Source organism: Pollachius pollachius (genome assembly GCF_949987615.1).
Source record: "Pollachius pollachius genome assembly, chromosome: 17".
Taxonomy (NCBI): Eukaryota; Metazoa; Chordata; class Actinopteri; order Gadiformes; family Gadidae; genus Pollachius; species Pollachius pollachius.
The window spans coordinates 1,589,507-1,605,922 of NC_136950.1; the positions used below are offsets into that span (position 1 = coordinate 1,589,507).

The 16,416-nt window shown below is 46.0% G+C and overlaps 1 protein-coding gene across 4 annotated transcripts in view; it reads right to left on the reverse strand.

The window, feature by feature from the left end:
- unm_hu7910 (un-named hu7910) overlaps positions 1–16,416 on the reverse strand; it is a 47,667-nt gene that overhangs the window by 12,115 nt on the left and 19,136 nt on the right. For 3 of the 4 annotated variants that reach the window (XM_079754406.1, XM_079754404.1, XM_079754403.1), the window contains 7 exons: positions 15,971–16,024; positions 14,332–14,529; positions 8,653–8,694; positions 8,495–8,527; positions 6,450–6,482; positions 5,894–5,929; positions 5,486–5,533 (listed from right to left, as the gene is read on the reverse strand). In XM_079754406.1, the coding sequence (XP_079610532.1) occupies positions 5,486–5,533; positions 5,894–5,929; positions 6,450–6,482; positions 8,495–8,527; positions 8,653–8,694; positions 14,332–14,529; positions 15,971–16,024 (444 nt within the window). The remainder of the gene's footprint in view (positions 1–5,485; positions 5,534–5,893; positions 5,930–6,449; positions 6,483–8,494; positions 8,528–8,652; positions 8,695–14,331; positions 14,530–15,970; positions 16,025–16,416) is intronic. The other variant, XM_079754405.1, reaches the window with a different exon arrangement.

The following is a 16,416-nucleotide window of genomic DNA, read 5'->3' on the forward strand; positions in this document are numbered from 1 at the left end:
GGTCTAATACTGTAGGTCAGGAGGGTCTGATACTGTAGGTCAGGAGGGTCTGATACTGTAGGTCAGGAGGGTCTTATACTATAGGAGGGTCATATATTGTAGGTCAGGAGGGTCTGATACTGTAGGTCAGGAGGGTCTGATACTATAGGAGGGTCTGATACTGTAGGTCAGGAGGGTCTGATACTGTAGGTCAGGAGGGTCTGATACTGTAGGAGGGTCTGATACTGTAGGAGGGTCTGATACTGTAGGTCAGGAGGGTCTGATACTGTAGGAGGGTTTGATACTGTAGGAGGGTCTACTACTGTAGGTCAGGAGGGTCTGATACTGTAGGAGGGTCTGATACTGTAGGAGGGTCTGATACTGTAGGTCAGGAGGGTCTGATACTGTAGGAAGGTCATATACTGTAGGTCAGGAGGGTCTGATACTGTAGGAGGGTCTAATACTGTAGGTCAGGAGGGTCTGATACTGTAGGAGGGTCATATACTGTAGGTCAGGAGGGTCTGATACTGTAGGAGGGTCTGATACTGTAGGAGGGTCTGATACTGTAGGTCAGGAGGGTCTGATACTGTAGGAGGGTCATATACTGTAGGTCAGGAGGGTCTGATACTGTAGGAGGGTCTAATACTGTAGTTCAGGAAGGTCGTATACTATAGGAGGGTCATATATTGTAGGTCAGGAGGGTCTGATACTGTAAGTCAGGAGGGTCTGATACTGTAGGAGGGTCTGATACTATAGGAGGGTCTGATACTGTAGGTCAGGAGGGTCTGATGCTGCAGGGGGCTCAGAATGAACTGATATGGGGTCTTATAGATGGCTGCAGGGCTCAGGAAAGCCTTGCGGGAGCGCAGCTGAGGCATTGCCATAAACAACCAAGATGGCTGCCACTGATGTGTCACGAGTCTTGTTGCTCTGATCGGCTGAAGGTCTATCCATTGCGTCCAGAGGCCCTCTGCGCCCATTTCTAATGCCCCTCGTAAATCTAAAGAACACACATTAGCTAAGGAGTCTGGCACTATAAGGATAGAGTAGATTAGCAAGAGTCCAAGTAGAGAGGAGCAGCAGTAGAGCAGCAGGAGAGCAGCAGTAGAGTAGCAGTAGAGCAGCAGGAGAGTAGCAGTAGAGCAGCAGTAGAGCAGCAGTAGAGTAGCAGTAGAGTATCAGTAGAGAAGCAGTAGAGTATCAGTAGAGTAGCAGGAGAGTAGCATTCTATTTCAAAAAAGATTTTTTTCTTTAATGTGGAGAATGACACTTGTCACTCTGAGCACTTCAGTTCTTAAAAGTGCTTAATTCATAATGCTGGTACACATTGAAACACGTCCCCTTTGCAGCGCCTGACATGGATATTGCACTTGGCCCTAACCCTAACTCTTAACATCTGGATCCATGTCCCAGGGTACTGCTGTTGGCCCTAACCCTAACTCTTAACATCTGGATCCATGTCCCAGGGTGCTATGCTTGCCCTTACCCTAACTCTTAACATCTGGATACATGTCCAATATGGTGTTGGCCCTAGCCCTAAATCTTCTGGATTAATGTCCCAGGGTGCTGATGTTGGCCCTAACACTAATTCTGAACATCTTGATTCATGTCCCAGGGTACAGTGTTGGCCCTAACCCTAACTAATATGGATCCATGTCCCACTGTCCAAGGGTACAGGGTTTGACCTAATCCTAACCCTAACTCATCTGGATTATTGTCCCAGGGTACGAGGTTAGTTCTGACCAAGAGCTGCAGGACTCTCTGTTGGGCCTGGGTCAACAGCAGCCGGGTCCTGACCCTCTGAGAGACCGGAGGGTTCTGCCAGGGGGTCTGACCAAGGGTGGACCTCTGGTTTTATGGGGTCCCGGTCTAGGGAGATAACGTATGATATAGACAGAGGTACGTTGGAGGAGGAGTAGAGCTAGAGTAGAATGGTCCCTAGAATAGGACAAAGTAGAGTAAGGCTGAAGACCGGGTTCCCCTGGGAACTAGACTAGTTGAGGCAATCCCAACAGAGGACCTGAAGGGGGTCTGATACTGTAGGTCAGGAGGGTCTGATACTGTAGGTCAAGAGGGTCTGATACTGTAGGAGGGTCTAATACTGTAGGTCAGGAGGGTCTGATACTGTAGGAGGGTCTAATACTGTAGGTCAGGAGGGTCTGATACTGTAGGTCAGGAGGGTCTGATACTGTAGGTCAGGAGGGTCTTATACTATAGGAGGGTCATATATTGTAGGTCAGGAGGGTCTGATACTGTAGGTCAGGAGGGTCTGATACTATAGGAGGGTCTGATACTGTAGGTCAGGAGGGTCTGATACTGTAGGTCAGGAGGGTCTGATACTGTAGGAGGGTCTGATACTGTAGGAGGGTCTGATACTGTAGGTCAGGAGGGTCTGATACTGTAGGAGGGTTTGATACTGTAGGAGGGTCTACTACTGTAGGTCAGGAGGGTCTGATACTGTAGGAGGGTCTGATACTGTAGGAGGGTTTGATACTGTAGGAGGGTCTACTACTGTAGGTCAGGAGGGTCTGATACTGTAGGAGGGTCTGATACTGTAGGAGGGTCTGATACTGTAGGTCAGGAGGGTCTGATACTGTAGGAAGGTCATATACTGTAGGTCAGGAGGGTCTGATACTGTAGGAGGGTCTAATACTGTAGGTCAGGAGGGTCTGATACTGTAGGAGGGTCATATACTGTAGGTCAGGAGGGTCTGATACTGTAGGAGGGTCTGATACTGTAGGAGGGTCTGATACTGTAGGTCAGGAGGGTCTGATACTGTAGGAGGGTCATATACTGTAGGTCAGGAGGGTCTGATACTGTAGGAGGGTCTAATACTGTAGTTCAGGAAGGTCGTATACTATAGGAGGGTCATATATTGTAGGTCAGGAGGGTCTGATACTGTAAGTCAGGAGGGTCTGATACTGTAGGAGGGTCTGATACTATAGGAGGGTCTGATACTGTAGGTCAGGAGGGTCTGATGCTGCAGGGGGCTCAGAATGAACTGATATGGGGTCTTATAGATGGCTGCAGGGCTCAGGAAAGCCTTGCGGGAGCGCAGCTGAGGCATTGTCATAAACAACCAAGATGGCTGCCACTGATGTGTCACGAGTCTTGTTGCTCTGATCGGCTGAAGGTCTATCCATTGCGTCCAGAGGCCCTCTGCGCCCATTTCTAATGCCCCTCGTAAATCTAAAGAACACACATTAGCTAAGGAGTCTGGCACTATAAGGATAGAGTAGATTAGCAAGAGTCCAAGTAGAGAGGAGCAGCAGTAGAGCAGCAGGAGAGCAGCAGTAGAGTAGCAGTAGAGCAGCAGGAGAGTAGCAGTAGAGCAGCAGTAGAGCAGCAGTAGAGTAGCAGTAGAGTATCAGTAGAGAAGCAGTAGAGTATCAGTAGAGTAGCAGGAGAGCAACAGTAGAGTAGCAGTAGAGTATCAGTAGAGCAGCAATAAAGTAGCAGTAGAGCAGCAGTAGAGCAGCAGGAGAGTAGCAGTAGAGAAGCAGTAGAGTAGCAGTAGAGTAGCAGTAGAGCAGCAGTAGAGCAGCAGTAGAGCATCAGTAGAGAAGCAGTAGAGAAGCAGTAGAGTAGCAGGAGAGCAGCAGTAGCAGTAGAGCAGCAGTAGAGCAGCAGTAGAGTAGCAGGAGAGCAGCAGTAGAGTAGCAGTATGGTTACAAAAGGACACGTTCACATTATATAATAATAATATTATTATATAATGATATTATTATTATATTATTATTATATTATTATTATATATTATTAATATATTATTATATTATAATATTATATAATAATAATGATAACAACCGCTGTAAAAAAACAGAGGTCCCCGGTGCTCCACAAAATACAATACCATTCAATGTTTAGAAAAGATAAGGTTAGGTTAGGTAAGTTAGGTTAGTTAGGTTAGGTAGGGTTAGTTAGTTAGGTTTGTTTAGGTTAGTTAGGATTGGTTAGGTTAGTTCAGTTAGGCTAGGTTAGGTTAGTTAAGATAGTTAGGTAAGGTTAGTTAGGATAGTTATATAGGTTAGGTTATATAGGCTATGTAAGATTAGGTTAGTTAGGCTAGGTTAGGTTAGGTTCGTTAGGCTAGGTTGGTTATGTTAGGTTACTTCCACTCAAGATCCTGAGGTTTAAAGATGACTTTGGTCACTCCCTGTCTACTGGTTAGTTGGGTCAGGTAAGGTTTTAACTTGGGGCACTACCTGTCTCCTGGTTAGTTAGTTAGGTCAGGTTGGGATACATAGGCTATGTTAGATTAGTTTAGTTAGGCTAGCTAAGGTTAGGTTAGTTAGGCTAGGATGGTTAGGTTAGGTTACTTCCACTCAAGACCCAGAGGTTTACAGTTGACTAGGGTCACTACCTGTCTCCTGGTTAGTTAGGTTAGGTTAGGTCTGGACCTGGGTCACTACCCGTCTCCTGGTTAATTAGGTTAGGTTAGGTTAGGGCTTGACTTGGGGCACTACCTGTCTCTTGGTTAGTAAGGCTAAGTTAGGTGGGGTTAGACTAGGTTTTAACTTGGGGCACTACTTGTCTCCTGGTTAGTTAGGTTAGGTTAGGTTTTAACTTAGGTCACTACCTGTCGCCTGGATAGTTAGGTTAGGTAAGGTTAGGTTTTAACTTGGGTCACTACCTGTTTCCAGGTTAGGTAGGTTTGGTTTAATTTGGGTCACTACCTGTCTCCTGGTTAGTTAGGTTAGGTTTCAACTTTGGTCACTACCTTTCTCCTGGTTAGTAAGGTTAGGTTTGTTTTAACCTGGGTCACTACCCGTCTCCTGGTTAGTTATGTTAGGTCTTGACTAGGGGCACTACCTGTCTCTCGGATAGTTAGGTTAGGTGAGGTTAGGTTTTAACTTTGGTCCCTAGCTGTTTCCTAGTTAGTGAGGTTAGGTTTGGTTTAACTTCGGTCACTACCTGTCTCCTGGTTAGTTAGGTTAGGTTAGGTTTTAACTTTGGTCGTTTCCTTTCCCCTGGTAACTAAGGTTAGGTTAGGTCTTGACTTGGGACACTACCTGTCTCCTGGCAAATTAGGTTAGGATTAATGTTTCGTCACTTCCTTTCTCCTGGTTAGTTAGGTTAGGTTAAGTCTTGGGTCATACCTGTCTCCTGGTTAGTTACGCTAGGTTAGGTCTTAACTTGGGTCACTATCTGTCTCCTGGTTAGTTAGGTTGTAACTTGGGTCACTACCTGTCTCCTGGTTAGTTAGGTTAAATTATGTTAGGTTTTAACTTAGGGCACTACCTGTCTCCTGGTTAGTTAGGTTGAATTAGGTGAGGTTAGGTTAGGTTTTGGGTCACTACCTGTCTCCTGGTTAGTTAGGTAAGGTTAGGCTCTAACTTGGGTAAATACCTGTCTTCTGGTTAGTTAGTTTAAATTAGGTTAGGTTTTAACTTGGGTCACTCCCTGTCTTCTTGTTAGTTTGTTTAGGTTAGGTTAGGTTGTAACTTGGGTCACAACCTGTCTTCAGGTTAGTTTGTTTAGGTTAGGTTTTAACTTGGGTCACTACCTGTCTCCTGGGATACTTTGGAGCTGGTCACATATTTCCCAGATTCAACTAGAAAACCAAGACATCAGCAAAAACAACAGGATTGTCAAGTGTTTTTTCTACCACAACTTTCATAAAGTAAACATACTGGGGACAATGGTTAGTACTCGTACTACACTAGTGGTGGACCAATATAGACACTGATAATGGACCAATATAAACACTGGTAATGGACCAATATAGACACTGGTACTGGGAACCATATAGACACTGGTACTGGACCAATATAGAAACTGGTACTGGACCAATAAAGACACTGGTACTGGACCAATATAGACACTGATACTGGACCAATAAACCAGCTAGGAATGGCCAATAAGGCAGAGAGGATTTCTAGATCTTTTGAAATAAAAAAAAAAATATTCTCACCCACAGTGTCCTCTGCCATTACTTCCTCCACCAAGACTGTAACCATAGAAACAAGACAGAGGTCACAAGATGCACGACACAGAAAGTGACCTTCACTCAGACTGGTACTGTGTTCACTGGTACTGTGTTCAAGACAACTCTCACCTCGGAAAAGACGAACTCCAAACAACATCAAACAAGTGTTAGTTACATTTGACACCTAGTTTGATGTGTAACTATGTAATATATGTTAATGGACTTTATATTTTAATCTGATTATAGCTATATGTGGAACAGTTAATTTGCTGATTTATTAAGCCAGCTACCTAGCTAGGGTTGGTCTCCTTTCTTCATCATATGTTACAAAAAGAAGCATTCATTTGTGCTGCAAATATTTGTTGCATTCAGCAAGAAACAAACTCAATTATTAGATTTGTCTCTTCTGTCTCTAGCTCTACATTGCAGCTTTCTCTAACTCTACGTCCCAGCTGTCTCTAACTCTACGTCCCAGCTCTCTCTAGCTCGACGTCCCAGCTTATTACGACTGCAACAACTGCTACCATCCATGTGTTCTTACCCCCAGTGGTGTCTATGGTCTCAACCTTGTCCTCTGCAAACAAGAACAATGAGTAAGGTCAGAAGGATAATAACCAAGCAGAGAGGAGGTATCAGAAACAAATAAAGACATATCTACATCTATATATATATATACATATATACAGGGTGCGATTTGCCGGTGGGGATGGTGGGGATTATCCCCCCCTCTGGTTTACACGTCCTACCCTCTGCTGAATTATTTTTATCCTCGGTGGGGATAAAAATTATCCTCCCCACCCAAAGTATTTTCACCATTACATCGTAATAATTAACAACCAAAATACACAGGGTCCGTCTTCATTTTGAAACATTTTAAAATGTTTCTCAAAATTATCCCCCCCTCTGGTTTTTTCACAAATCGCACCCTGCATATATATATATATATATATATATATAGACACTGGTACTGCCGCCAAAAAACTGAGCAAAAAACACATCATGTGACAGTTTTTTTTTTTGGCGCCATGAAGCTTTCATTAGACCAATGAAATTGCCGAACGGGTTAAGGTGAAACAATGTAACTGTTTAGTTTGCTGTTTAGATTAAGTCGAGCGCGCTCAAACTTCCCATCATTCTGATTACGGTAGTCATTTTGTCACCCTCATCATGGCAAAGACAGGGAGAAATGCATATGATGCAGCTTTCAAGTTGAAGGCGATCGATCTGGCTGTTAGAAAAGGAAAAGGAAATAGAGCTGCTGCACGGGAGCTTTGCCTTAATGAGTCGATAATAAGACGTTGAAAACAGCAGCGTGAGGAACTGACTCAGTGCAGAAAGACAACAAAAGCTTTCAGAGGGAAGAAAAGCAGATGGCCTGAACTAGAAATTGAGCTTGAAGACTGGGTCAACACACAGAGAGCAGACCGCTGAGGTGTTTCAACTGTGCAGATCAGACTGAAAGCCAAAACAATTGCCACCGCAATGAAGTTTGAGGATTTTAGAGGTGGACCATCGTGGTGTCTCAGATTTATGAGACGTAAAGGCCTGTCCATCAGGTTACGGACGAGTCTGTGACAGCAGCTCCTTCCCGACTACGAGGAAAAAGTTTCAAACTTCCGCAAATTCACTGATGCAAAAATAGCGGAGCATTCTATCGGCCTGCACAACATCATAAATATGGATGAGGTTCCTCTGACGTTTGACCTGCCTCTCACTCGGACTGTCAACAGGAAAGGCGAATCATCCGTCATGCTGAAAACAACTAGGCATGCAAAAACGCACTTCACCTGTGTTCTGAGCTGCACGGCATCGGGGAAAAGCTTCCATCAATGGTGATTTTTAAACACACAACGAAGCCAAAATAAATATTCCCGAGAGAACTTGAAAGTAAACAAGAAAGGATGGATGACGGAAAGCCTAATGCATGAATGGCATACGGAGTGTTATGGCAAGCGACCGGGAAGATTCTTTCACAAGAACAAGGCATTGCTCGCTTTGGACAGCATTAGGGCCCACATAACAGATTCTGTGAAAGAAGCCATCAAGAGGACAAACTCAATGCCAGCTGTGATTCCTGGGGGCACAACAAAGTATTTGCAGCCACTCAACATCAGTGTAAATCGTGCATTTAAGGTGGCGCTCCGTGTTCAGTGGGAGGCTTGGATGACAAGTGTTGAAGAGGTAAGCATTAGCTCAGCGGGGAATTTGCCTACGGATGAAAGGGACAAGAGCGACAATGAAAACGATCAATTCTGAGGCTATTCAACTCCGCCACCGAAGGAGATGACTTCAGTGGTTTCAGTGCGCAGGAGGAAGAAGATAGTGACCAATGACTTTCTTGGTAGGCTGTTTACCGCTATTTTTTTTATTTTTGTTACAAGCCGTGTTTCGTTAAAGCCTGTGTAAAGTGAATTTGTTTCAATGTACCGGTAGACACCTGCGGCTTATAGACATGTGCGGCTTATTTATGTGCAAAATAATTATTTTTGAAAAATTCAGTGGGTGCGGCTTATATTCAGGTGCGCTTAATAGTCAGGAAATTACGGTATATATATATATATATATATATAAATTTGTCTGGCAGACCATATGGATGTCCACTGTCTTCTCTGGGGTCATCTACAGAAAAGATAGAACATTTTAATTCATTAATACAATAAATAACAGTATATTGTAGGTCAAAAGAGATCTGTATTTGAACCTAGAAATATCTTTAAAGTTCAATGTTAGATGAAGGCACCGACCTGGAACAAACTCCTCCACCAGTGGGGCCTGGGGGCAGACCGCTGGAGGAACACAAGATGATCCGTTCAGACACACACACACACACACACACACACACACACACACACACAGACAATCTGTTACGTCATGGTATGGCAATGTGGCATCAGGATGTTAGAAATGAGCCTCAAACTGCAGACCCAACGTGAGCACAATATTCGTCCCAAGCACTCTACTACTTTGGTGCTGCAACACAGAATTGGTTGACCACAGACAGGCAGGAAGACAGACAGACAACCCTTTGTGGTTTGTCTAGGATGAAATATAGTGGTTGACACACTGAAATGTTGACTATTGGTCCTGTCTCAGGTATTTGGCTCATTTCGATTCGCCCCTGCCTGCTTCAGAATGGCTGGCTTTGGGCATTCACAAACCTGTCCTTAAAACAACCCTAAACTTTGTTTTTCAGAAATGTGCAACTCACTGAGTGGTTAGTGGTGTTCGTTGATGTTCCTAATCAAGTATCGTAGCAAAATACAGTTTCTGTTGTGTTTTATTTGGCGTTTCGTAAATCCCATTGAAACGGAAACCGGACCGGAACCGGAACCGGACATGGACTGTTTATGTTTGGTTGTAGTCTTTGCTTCCTTTGCACAGTTTTTTATTTTTTTTATTTACTATCCATTAAATCCATCCGTTAAAAAGCAGAAGGAATAATGCCTCAGATTGCACTTTATTTTGTTTAAATAATTTTTTATATGTTTTTATTTTATGTTGACACAAGCAATTTTTTTTAAATATTTACTATGCTTAAAGGAAGCAGGATTATTACCTAATTTTTCACTTTATTTTGTTTTTACACATTTGAAGATTTTATTTAAAGTCACATTTGTCTTGTTATCTTTTTTGTTGTTGTTGATCCGAAAATGATCCGACCCGTGACTCAAAAACTGTGACACGATCCGAAGCATGAGTTTTGTGATCCGTTGCATCCCTAGAGCCTACACAGAGAGAAAGAGAGGCCTACATACAGAGAGGCCTCCACACACAGAGGCCTACACGAGAGGAGCCTAGAGAGAGAAAGAGAGAAAGAGAGACAGAGAAAGAGAGGCCTACACACACACACACACACACACACACACACACACACACACACACACACACACTCAGAGCAAGGCCTATACACAGTGAGGCCTACACACAGAGAGGCTTACACGCAGAGAGAGGCCTACACAAAGAGAGGCATTCCCACAGAGAGAGACCCCGAAACACAGGCAGGCCTACACACACAGAGAGGCCTACACACACACACACACCCACACACAGGCCTACAGAGAGAGAGAGAGAGAGAGAGAGAGAGAGAGAGAGAGAGAGAGAGAGAGAGAGAGACCTAAACACAGAGAGGACTAAACAGAGAGAGGCCTAAAGAGAGAGAGCGAGTGAGAGAGAGAGAGAGAGAGGCCTACACAGAGAGAGAGAGAGAGAGAGAGAGAGAGGCCAACACACAGGGAGGCCTACACACACACACACACACACACACACACACACACAAACACACACACAGTTAGGCCTACACACAGAGAGAATGAGAGGCCTACACACAGAGAGAGGCCTACACATAAAGAGAGAGAGGCCTACACAGAGAGAAGCCTACACAGAGAGACCTACACAGAGAGGAGCATACACACAGAGAGAGGCCTACACCCACAGAGAGAGGCCAAGACACAGAGAGAGGCCTACACCCACAGAGAGAGGCCAACACACAGAGTGAGGCCTACACCCACAGAGAGAGGCCAACACACAGAGTGAGGCCTACACCCACAGAGAGAGGCCAACACACAGAGTGAGGCATAAACACAGAGAGGCCTACACACCCACAGAGAGGCTTACAAACAGGCCTACACACAAAGAGAGACCTAGGGCGCACTCACACTAGGCAAAGTTGCCCTGTACACCGTACTCAAGTGCGATTGCCCCCCCCCCCCCGCTGTGCCACTGGCCTGTGCTCCCATAGGCAATCTCAACTGGGCCGGTAGTACGGTTGCCCCTTGTACATACGTCATCTCATCGTAATACGTCATCACGAGGCGTCCGCTGCTTAGTAGAACAACAATGGAGAACAACACAGAGAACACAATTAGCACTTTACTGACTTTGTTGCTTATGGAGCCGTTCTACTCAGATACAGCGCTCTCTCACTGAGCGTTTTTACACTGTCGTTTTATGCATGCCTTTTTCGCGGCAAGGTCTGCGCCTTTACACTACCCGAGGTGAATTGCCTGCTTGAAATAGCACCCCAATTTACCCTCCCGGACCCTGCACAAATTGGCGGTATATTGGGTTTCATTCTGATGTAAATGCGACAGCTCCGCGGTTCCAGGGGGGGATATATCATCATGAGCAGTTCTAACTCGAGAGAAAGTGACATCAGCGAGCTGCTGATCATGTGTGAGAAGGTGACGCGGTCGTATTAAACAAAAATATTCTTGCATGCGGGTGTCTTCATTCCTAAAAAAATAAAATCATTCGGGAGTATGCAAATTATTCTAAAGAGGTCTAGACTCCGTGCGCAGCCCCGCCTTTTCAAGTGAACCAAGAAAGCCTGCGCCGTGTTGAATGGGGGACTTTTGATCAAACACTCAACATCGCACCAACGTGAACCCACTTGTGAGCCACTCGCCGCCATGTTTATTGTTTATGGGGTAGAATAATCGCATGGACTATACGTCATCAAGCTCAGGTTGCGTATCTGTGCGTATGCGCGTGTCGGCTCATTAGCATCTGTACCGTGGCCTGAGCACTCCTCTCTGAAGTGTACTCAGGCCACGGAATTGAACTGTATTTGAGTACGGCTGGTGTGCTCACAATAGCCAAACAATCTAGACTTTAGGGGGCAAACGTTCTTGAGTACAGTACAGATCGCCCCTACACAAACAAATAGGCCTACACACAGAGAGGCCTACACACACAGAGAGGAGCATACACACAGAGAGAGGCCTACACCCACAGAGAGAGGCCAAGACACAGAGAGAGGCCTACACCCACAGAGAGAGGCCAACACACAGAGTGAGGCCTACACCCACAGAGAGAGGCCAACACACAGAGTGAGGCATAAACACAGAGAGGCCTACACACCCACAGAGAGGCTTACAAACAGGCCTACACACAAAGAGAGACCTAGGGCGCACTCACACTAGGCAAAGTTGCCCTGTACACCGTACTCAAGTGCGATTGCCCCCCCCCCCCGCTGTGCCACTGGCCTGTGCTCCCATAGGCAATCTCAACTGGGCCGGTAGTACGGTTGCCCCTTGTACATACGTCATCTCATCGTAATACGTCATCACGAGGCGTCCGCTGCTTAGTAGAACAACAATGGAGAACAACACAGAGAACACAATTAGCACTTTACTGACTTTGTTGCTTATGGAGCCGTTCTACTCAGATACAGCGCTCTCTCACTGAGCGTTTTTACACTGTCGTTTTATGCATGCCTTTTTCGCGGCAAGGTCTGCGCCTTTACACTACCCGAGGTGAATTGCCTGCTTGAAATAGCACCCCAATTTACCCTCCCGGACCCTGCACAAATTGGCGGTATATTGGGTTTCATTCTGATGTAAATGCGACAGCTCCGCGGTTCCAGGGGGGGATATATCATCATGAGCAGTTCTAACTCGAGAGAAAGTGAAATCAGCGAGCTGCTGATCATGTGTGAGAAGGTGACGCGGTCGTATTAAACAAAAATATTCTTGCATGCGGGTGTCTTCATTCCTAAAAAAATAAAATCATTCGGGAGTATGCAAATTATTCTAAAGAGGTCTAGACTCCGTGCGCAGCCCCGCCTTTTCAAGTGAACCAAGAAAGCCTGCGCCGTGTTGAATGGGGGACTTTTGATCAAACACTCAACATCGCACCAACGTGAACCCACTTGTGAGCCACTCGCCGCCATGTTTATTGTTTATGGGGTAGAATAATCGCATGGACTATACGTCATCCAGCTCAGGTTGCGTATCTGTGCGTATGCGCGTGTCGGCTCATTAGCATCTGTACCGTGGCCTGAGCACTCCTCTCTGAAGTGTACTCAGGCCACGGAATTGAACTGTATTTGAGTACGGCTGGTGTGCTCACAATAGCCAAACAATCTAGACTTTAGGGGGCAAACGTTCTTGAGTACAGTACAGATCGCCCCTACACAAACAAATAGGCCTACACACAGAGAGGCCTACACACACAGAGGCCTACAGAGAAAGAGAGGCCTACACACAGAGGAGTCTACACACAGAGAGGGGCCAACAGAGAGAGAGGGGCCTAAACAGAGGGAGAGAGAGGCCTACACAGAGAAAGAGAGAGCGAGACCTAGGGCGCACTCACACTAGGCCATCTGTACCGTGCCCAAGTCCATTTCACACCTGTACCGTGCTCAAGTCTAGATCGTTTGGCTAGTGTGAGTACGCCAACCGTACTCAAGTCCACTTCAATTCCGTGGCCTGAGCACACTTGGGAGAGGTGTGCTCAGGCCACGGTAGGTGCTAATGAGCCGACACACGCACGGCTCCGCAACCTGAGCTGGATGACGTATAGTCCATGCGACCCTTCTTTTCCATTAAACAATAAACATGAAGGCTAGCGGTTCACGTTGGCGCGATAGTGAAGTTGAGTTTATGATCATAAATACACAAGTTTGTCACGGCGCAGGCTTTCTTTGTTCACTGGAGAAGGCGGGGCTGCGCACGGAGTCTAGAGCGCTTTAGAATAATTTGCACAGTCCCGAATGTTTTCATTTTTTTAAGAATGAAGACACCCGCATGCAAAAATAAGTTCACGTCTGAGTGTAGGCTACAAACGCGACTTACTATTCACAAGTGCAAAAACGCCAACATATTCTTTATTTTGCTGACCACTTGTTTTTTATCCTGACAAAAGCCTCCTAAGGACAGTTCCTCTGCGTCTCTCTCGTAGATCGCACCGTCTTTCAACGTCTTTGTTTAATACGACTGCATCACCTTCTCTCACATGATCAGCAGCTCGCGGATTTCACTTTCTCTCAAGTTAGAAGTCAACTGCTCATGATCATATCGCTGCCTTGTCTCTGTGGAGACAGCGCAGCAACACCACTACCCAAGCCCTCCCCCCTGGAACCACGGTGCCGTCGCATTTACAAAAGAATGAAACCCAATAAACCACCAATGTGTGCAGGGTCCGGTAGGATAAATTGGGGTTCTAGCTCAAGCAGGCAATTTACAACGGAGAGTGTAAAGGCGCGGACCATGCCGCGAAAAAGGCGTGCATAAAACAGACTATTTGGCAGTGTAAAAACGCTCAGTGAGAGGGCTGTATCTGAGTAGAACGGCTCTAAATAAGCAACAAAGTGTCAACTGTGTTCTCTGTGTTGTTCTACTAAGCAGCGGACGCTTGGTGGTGACCTATTACGATGTGATGACGTATGTACAAGAGGCAACCGTACTCAGGCCCAGTTGAGATTGCCTAGTTTGAGAACAGGCCAGCGCACAGCGGGGGGGGGGGGGGGGGGGGGGGGGGGGGGCAATCGTACTTGAGCACGGTACAGGTGTGAAACGGACTTGGGCACGGTACAGATGGCCTAGTGTGAGTGCGCCCCTACACACAGAGAGGCCTACACACAGAGCACCACAAAGTACCACAGAGCTCCGGCTCACAAGAGGAGGGAGAAGGAATCAGCTCACCTGGGTCCTGGGTGTCAGCAGGGCGGGCCCGGTCTGGGTCCTGGGTGTCAGCAGGGCGGGCCCGGTCTGGGTCCTGGGTGTCAGCAGGGCGGGCCCGGTCTGGGTCCTGGGTGTCAGCAGGGCGGGCCCGGTCTGGGTCCTGGGTGTCAGCAGGGCGGGCCCGGTCTGGGTCCTGGGTGTCAGCAGGGCGGGCCCGGTCTGGGAACAGGAACACAGGGATTACTTTGCTGATTCCTCTTTATGAAGGTGTGAGATTAATTCATTGAAATACACTCCAAGCAAACCGTTCAATCCTCATTAGCGGTGTCTGGATCTCATCTATGGTGCAGCATGTTTCAATGTTAAATTCTATTTTAGGGACCTATTTCAGTATGAATATCAAGATTTACCTTGTAAACATTGTGTTTTCAAAAGAAATGGCTGGGTATTGTTAAACTCGATGTCCAATATTTGGTCCACAAATGATTGAGCAGTGTAAGTGACTTTGTGCAGGTTTAGTGTCCCTGTATTCTATCACTGCAGCATGTGGTCCCGGCCCTCGGAGGCTGTAATCAGCTCATTGGTTGTATTGGCCAGTGGTGTCTGCTCATTGATTCCTTCATGTTTGAGCAACTTGTGATGGTGTAAAGATGTAGCGGTATCTACATCAGGAGTTCTAAAGAGCACCACGCTGCAGGATGTGGGCCTCTGAGCCTCTTCCTGCTCAACATGTCTTCCAGAACAACTACACCTCAGCCCAGATTCTGTTCTGACTCAGGGACCGCACCCAATAGGCCCCCCACAATAGACTGGTAACCCGAACCCCCTGGCTTTTGTCTAAAGTAGAGCACAATAACCAGCCTGGAGCACTCCCACTATGGGCGTCCATGTGTGTGTGTGTGTGTGTGTCCGTATCTGTGTGTGTGCGAGATCGGGGATCATGAGATGGTAGACATAAAGTGTACACAGCTGTGTGAGTAGTTATTCTAGCAAGAAAATCTTCTAGTGTACAAGTTATTTAGGAAAGCCATGTAGTGTATGATGAGGGTGTTAGGAGTGATATGTAGTGTATGATGAGGGTGTTAGGAGTGACATGGGCCTAATAATTCATTATACTACGCTTATACGCTTCTGGGTTAGCATCTCCATTACAACCGGGCTTCTCGCTTGAAGGTGTGTCTTTATCTCATGAAGCGCTTAGAGTCTAGAGTGATGACACAACAATCCTAACACTTATGTTGCCTCTTAAGTTTGATATTATAGCCTACAAACAAATCTGATTTATTTCAGAGACATATTTGATTTCTTTCAGACGGCGACACACACACTGATATCCATGATGATATTGATATTGCCCCTTTCTGCTTCTTAATCTCAAAAACTCTTGATTAGTTGTGTTTGCACATTGGACAAGGTTTCACAACAACATCAGTATCAGACACTGATAGAGGGACATGTTATCCGATATCAAGTCTTTAGACAAAGACTGGCGATGTGTCTAAAGAGTGCACAGATGAGTGTGTTTGGTCAGGTCTATGTTCCTACAGTCTGAGGGCCCACTGGGCCAGACGGGGGCGGACTGGGGTCTCTCCGTGAGGGACTGGGGTCTCTCCGTGAGGGTCTGGGTTCATGAATGATTGCTAAGCATGTGTTCTCTCACCGTGTTCCTCAGCTGGCCGTCCTCCCACTTCAAATGTCACTGGGTCTTTCAAACCTGTTTAAAAGAGGTTCATTAGAAATAAAGAGCCACTCAACGACTTCAACGCATCTTTATTACTGTCTATCTGAGGTCCAACCATCATAAGGAGTTGAACAGTTATCTCTGGATCCCAATCTCTAATCTAAAATCACATGGTCCTGTTCCCACGTTTCAAAGGAAAGCACTTTCTCAAGAGCAATGACCGCCCTGGGGACTAATACATACTCTGACCTGCTATCAGTAAAGGATATAACATAAGCTGACATACTATAACGAAGGCAAGACAGGAATTAGTCTTAAGTCTAAATATTATAATATAACTATAATATTCAAGTAAACAGATTGACGATAGACCATTTGAATCTATTGTTGATGAACAGGATTGTTACTATAGCAACAACAGGCAG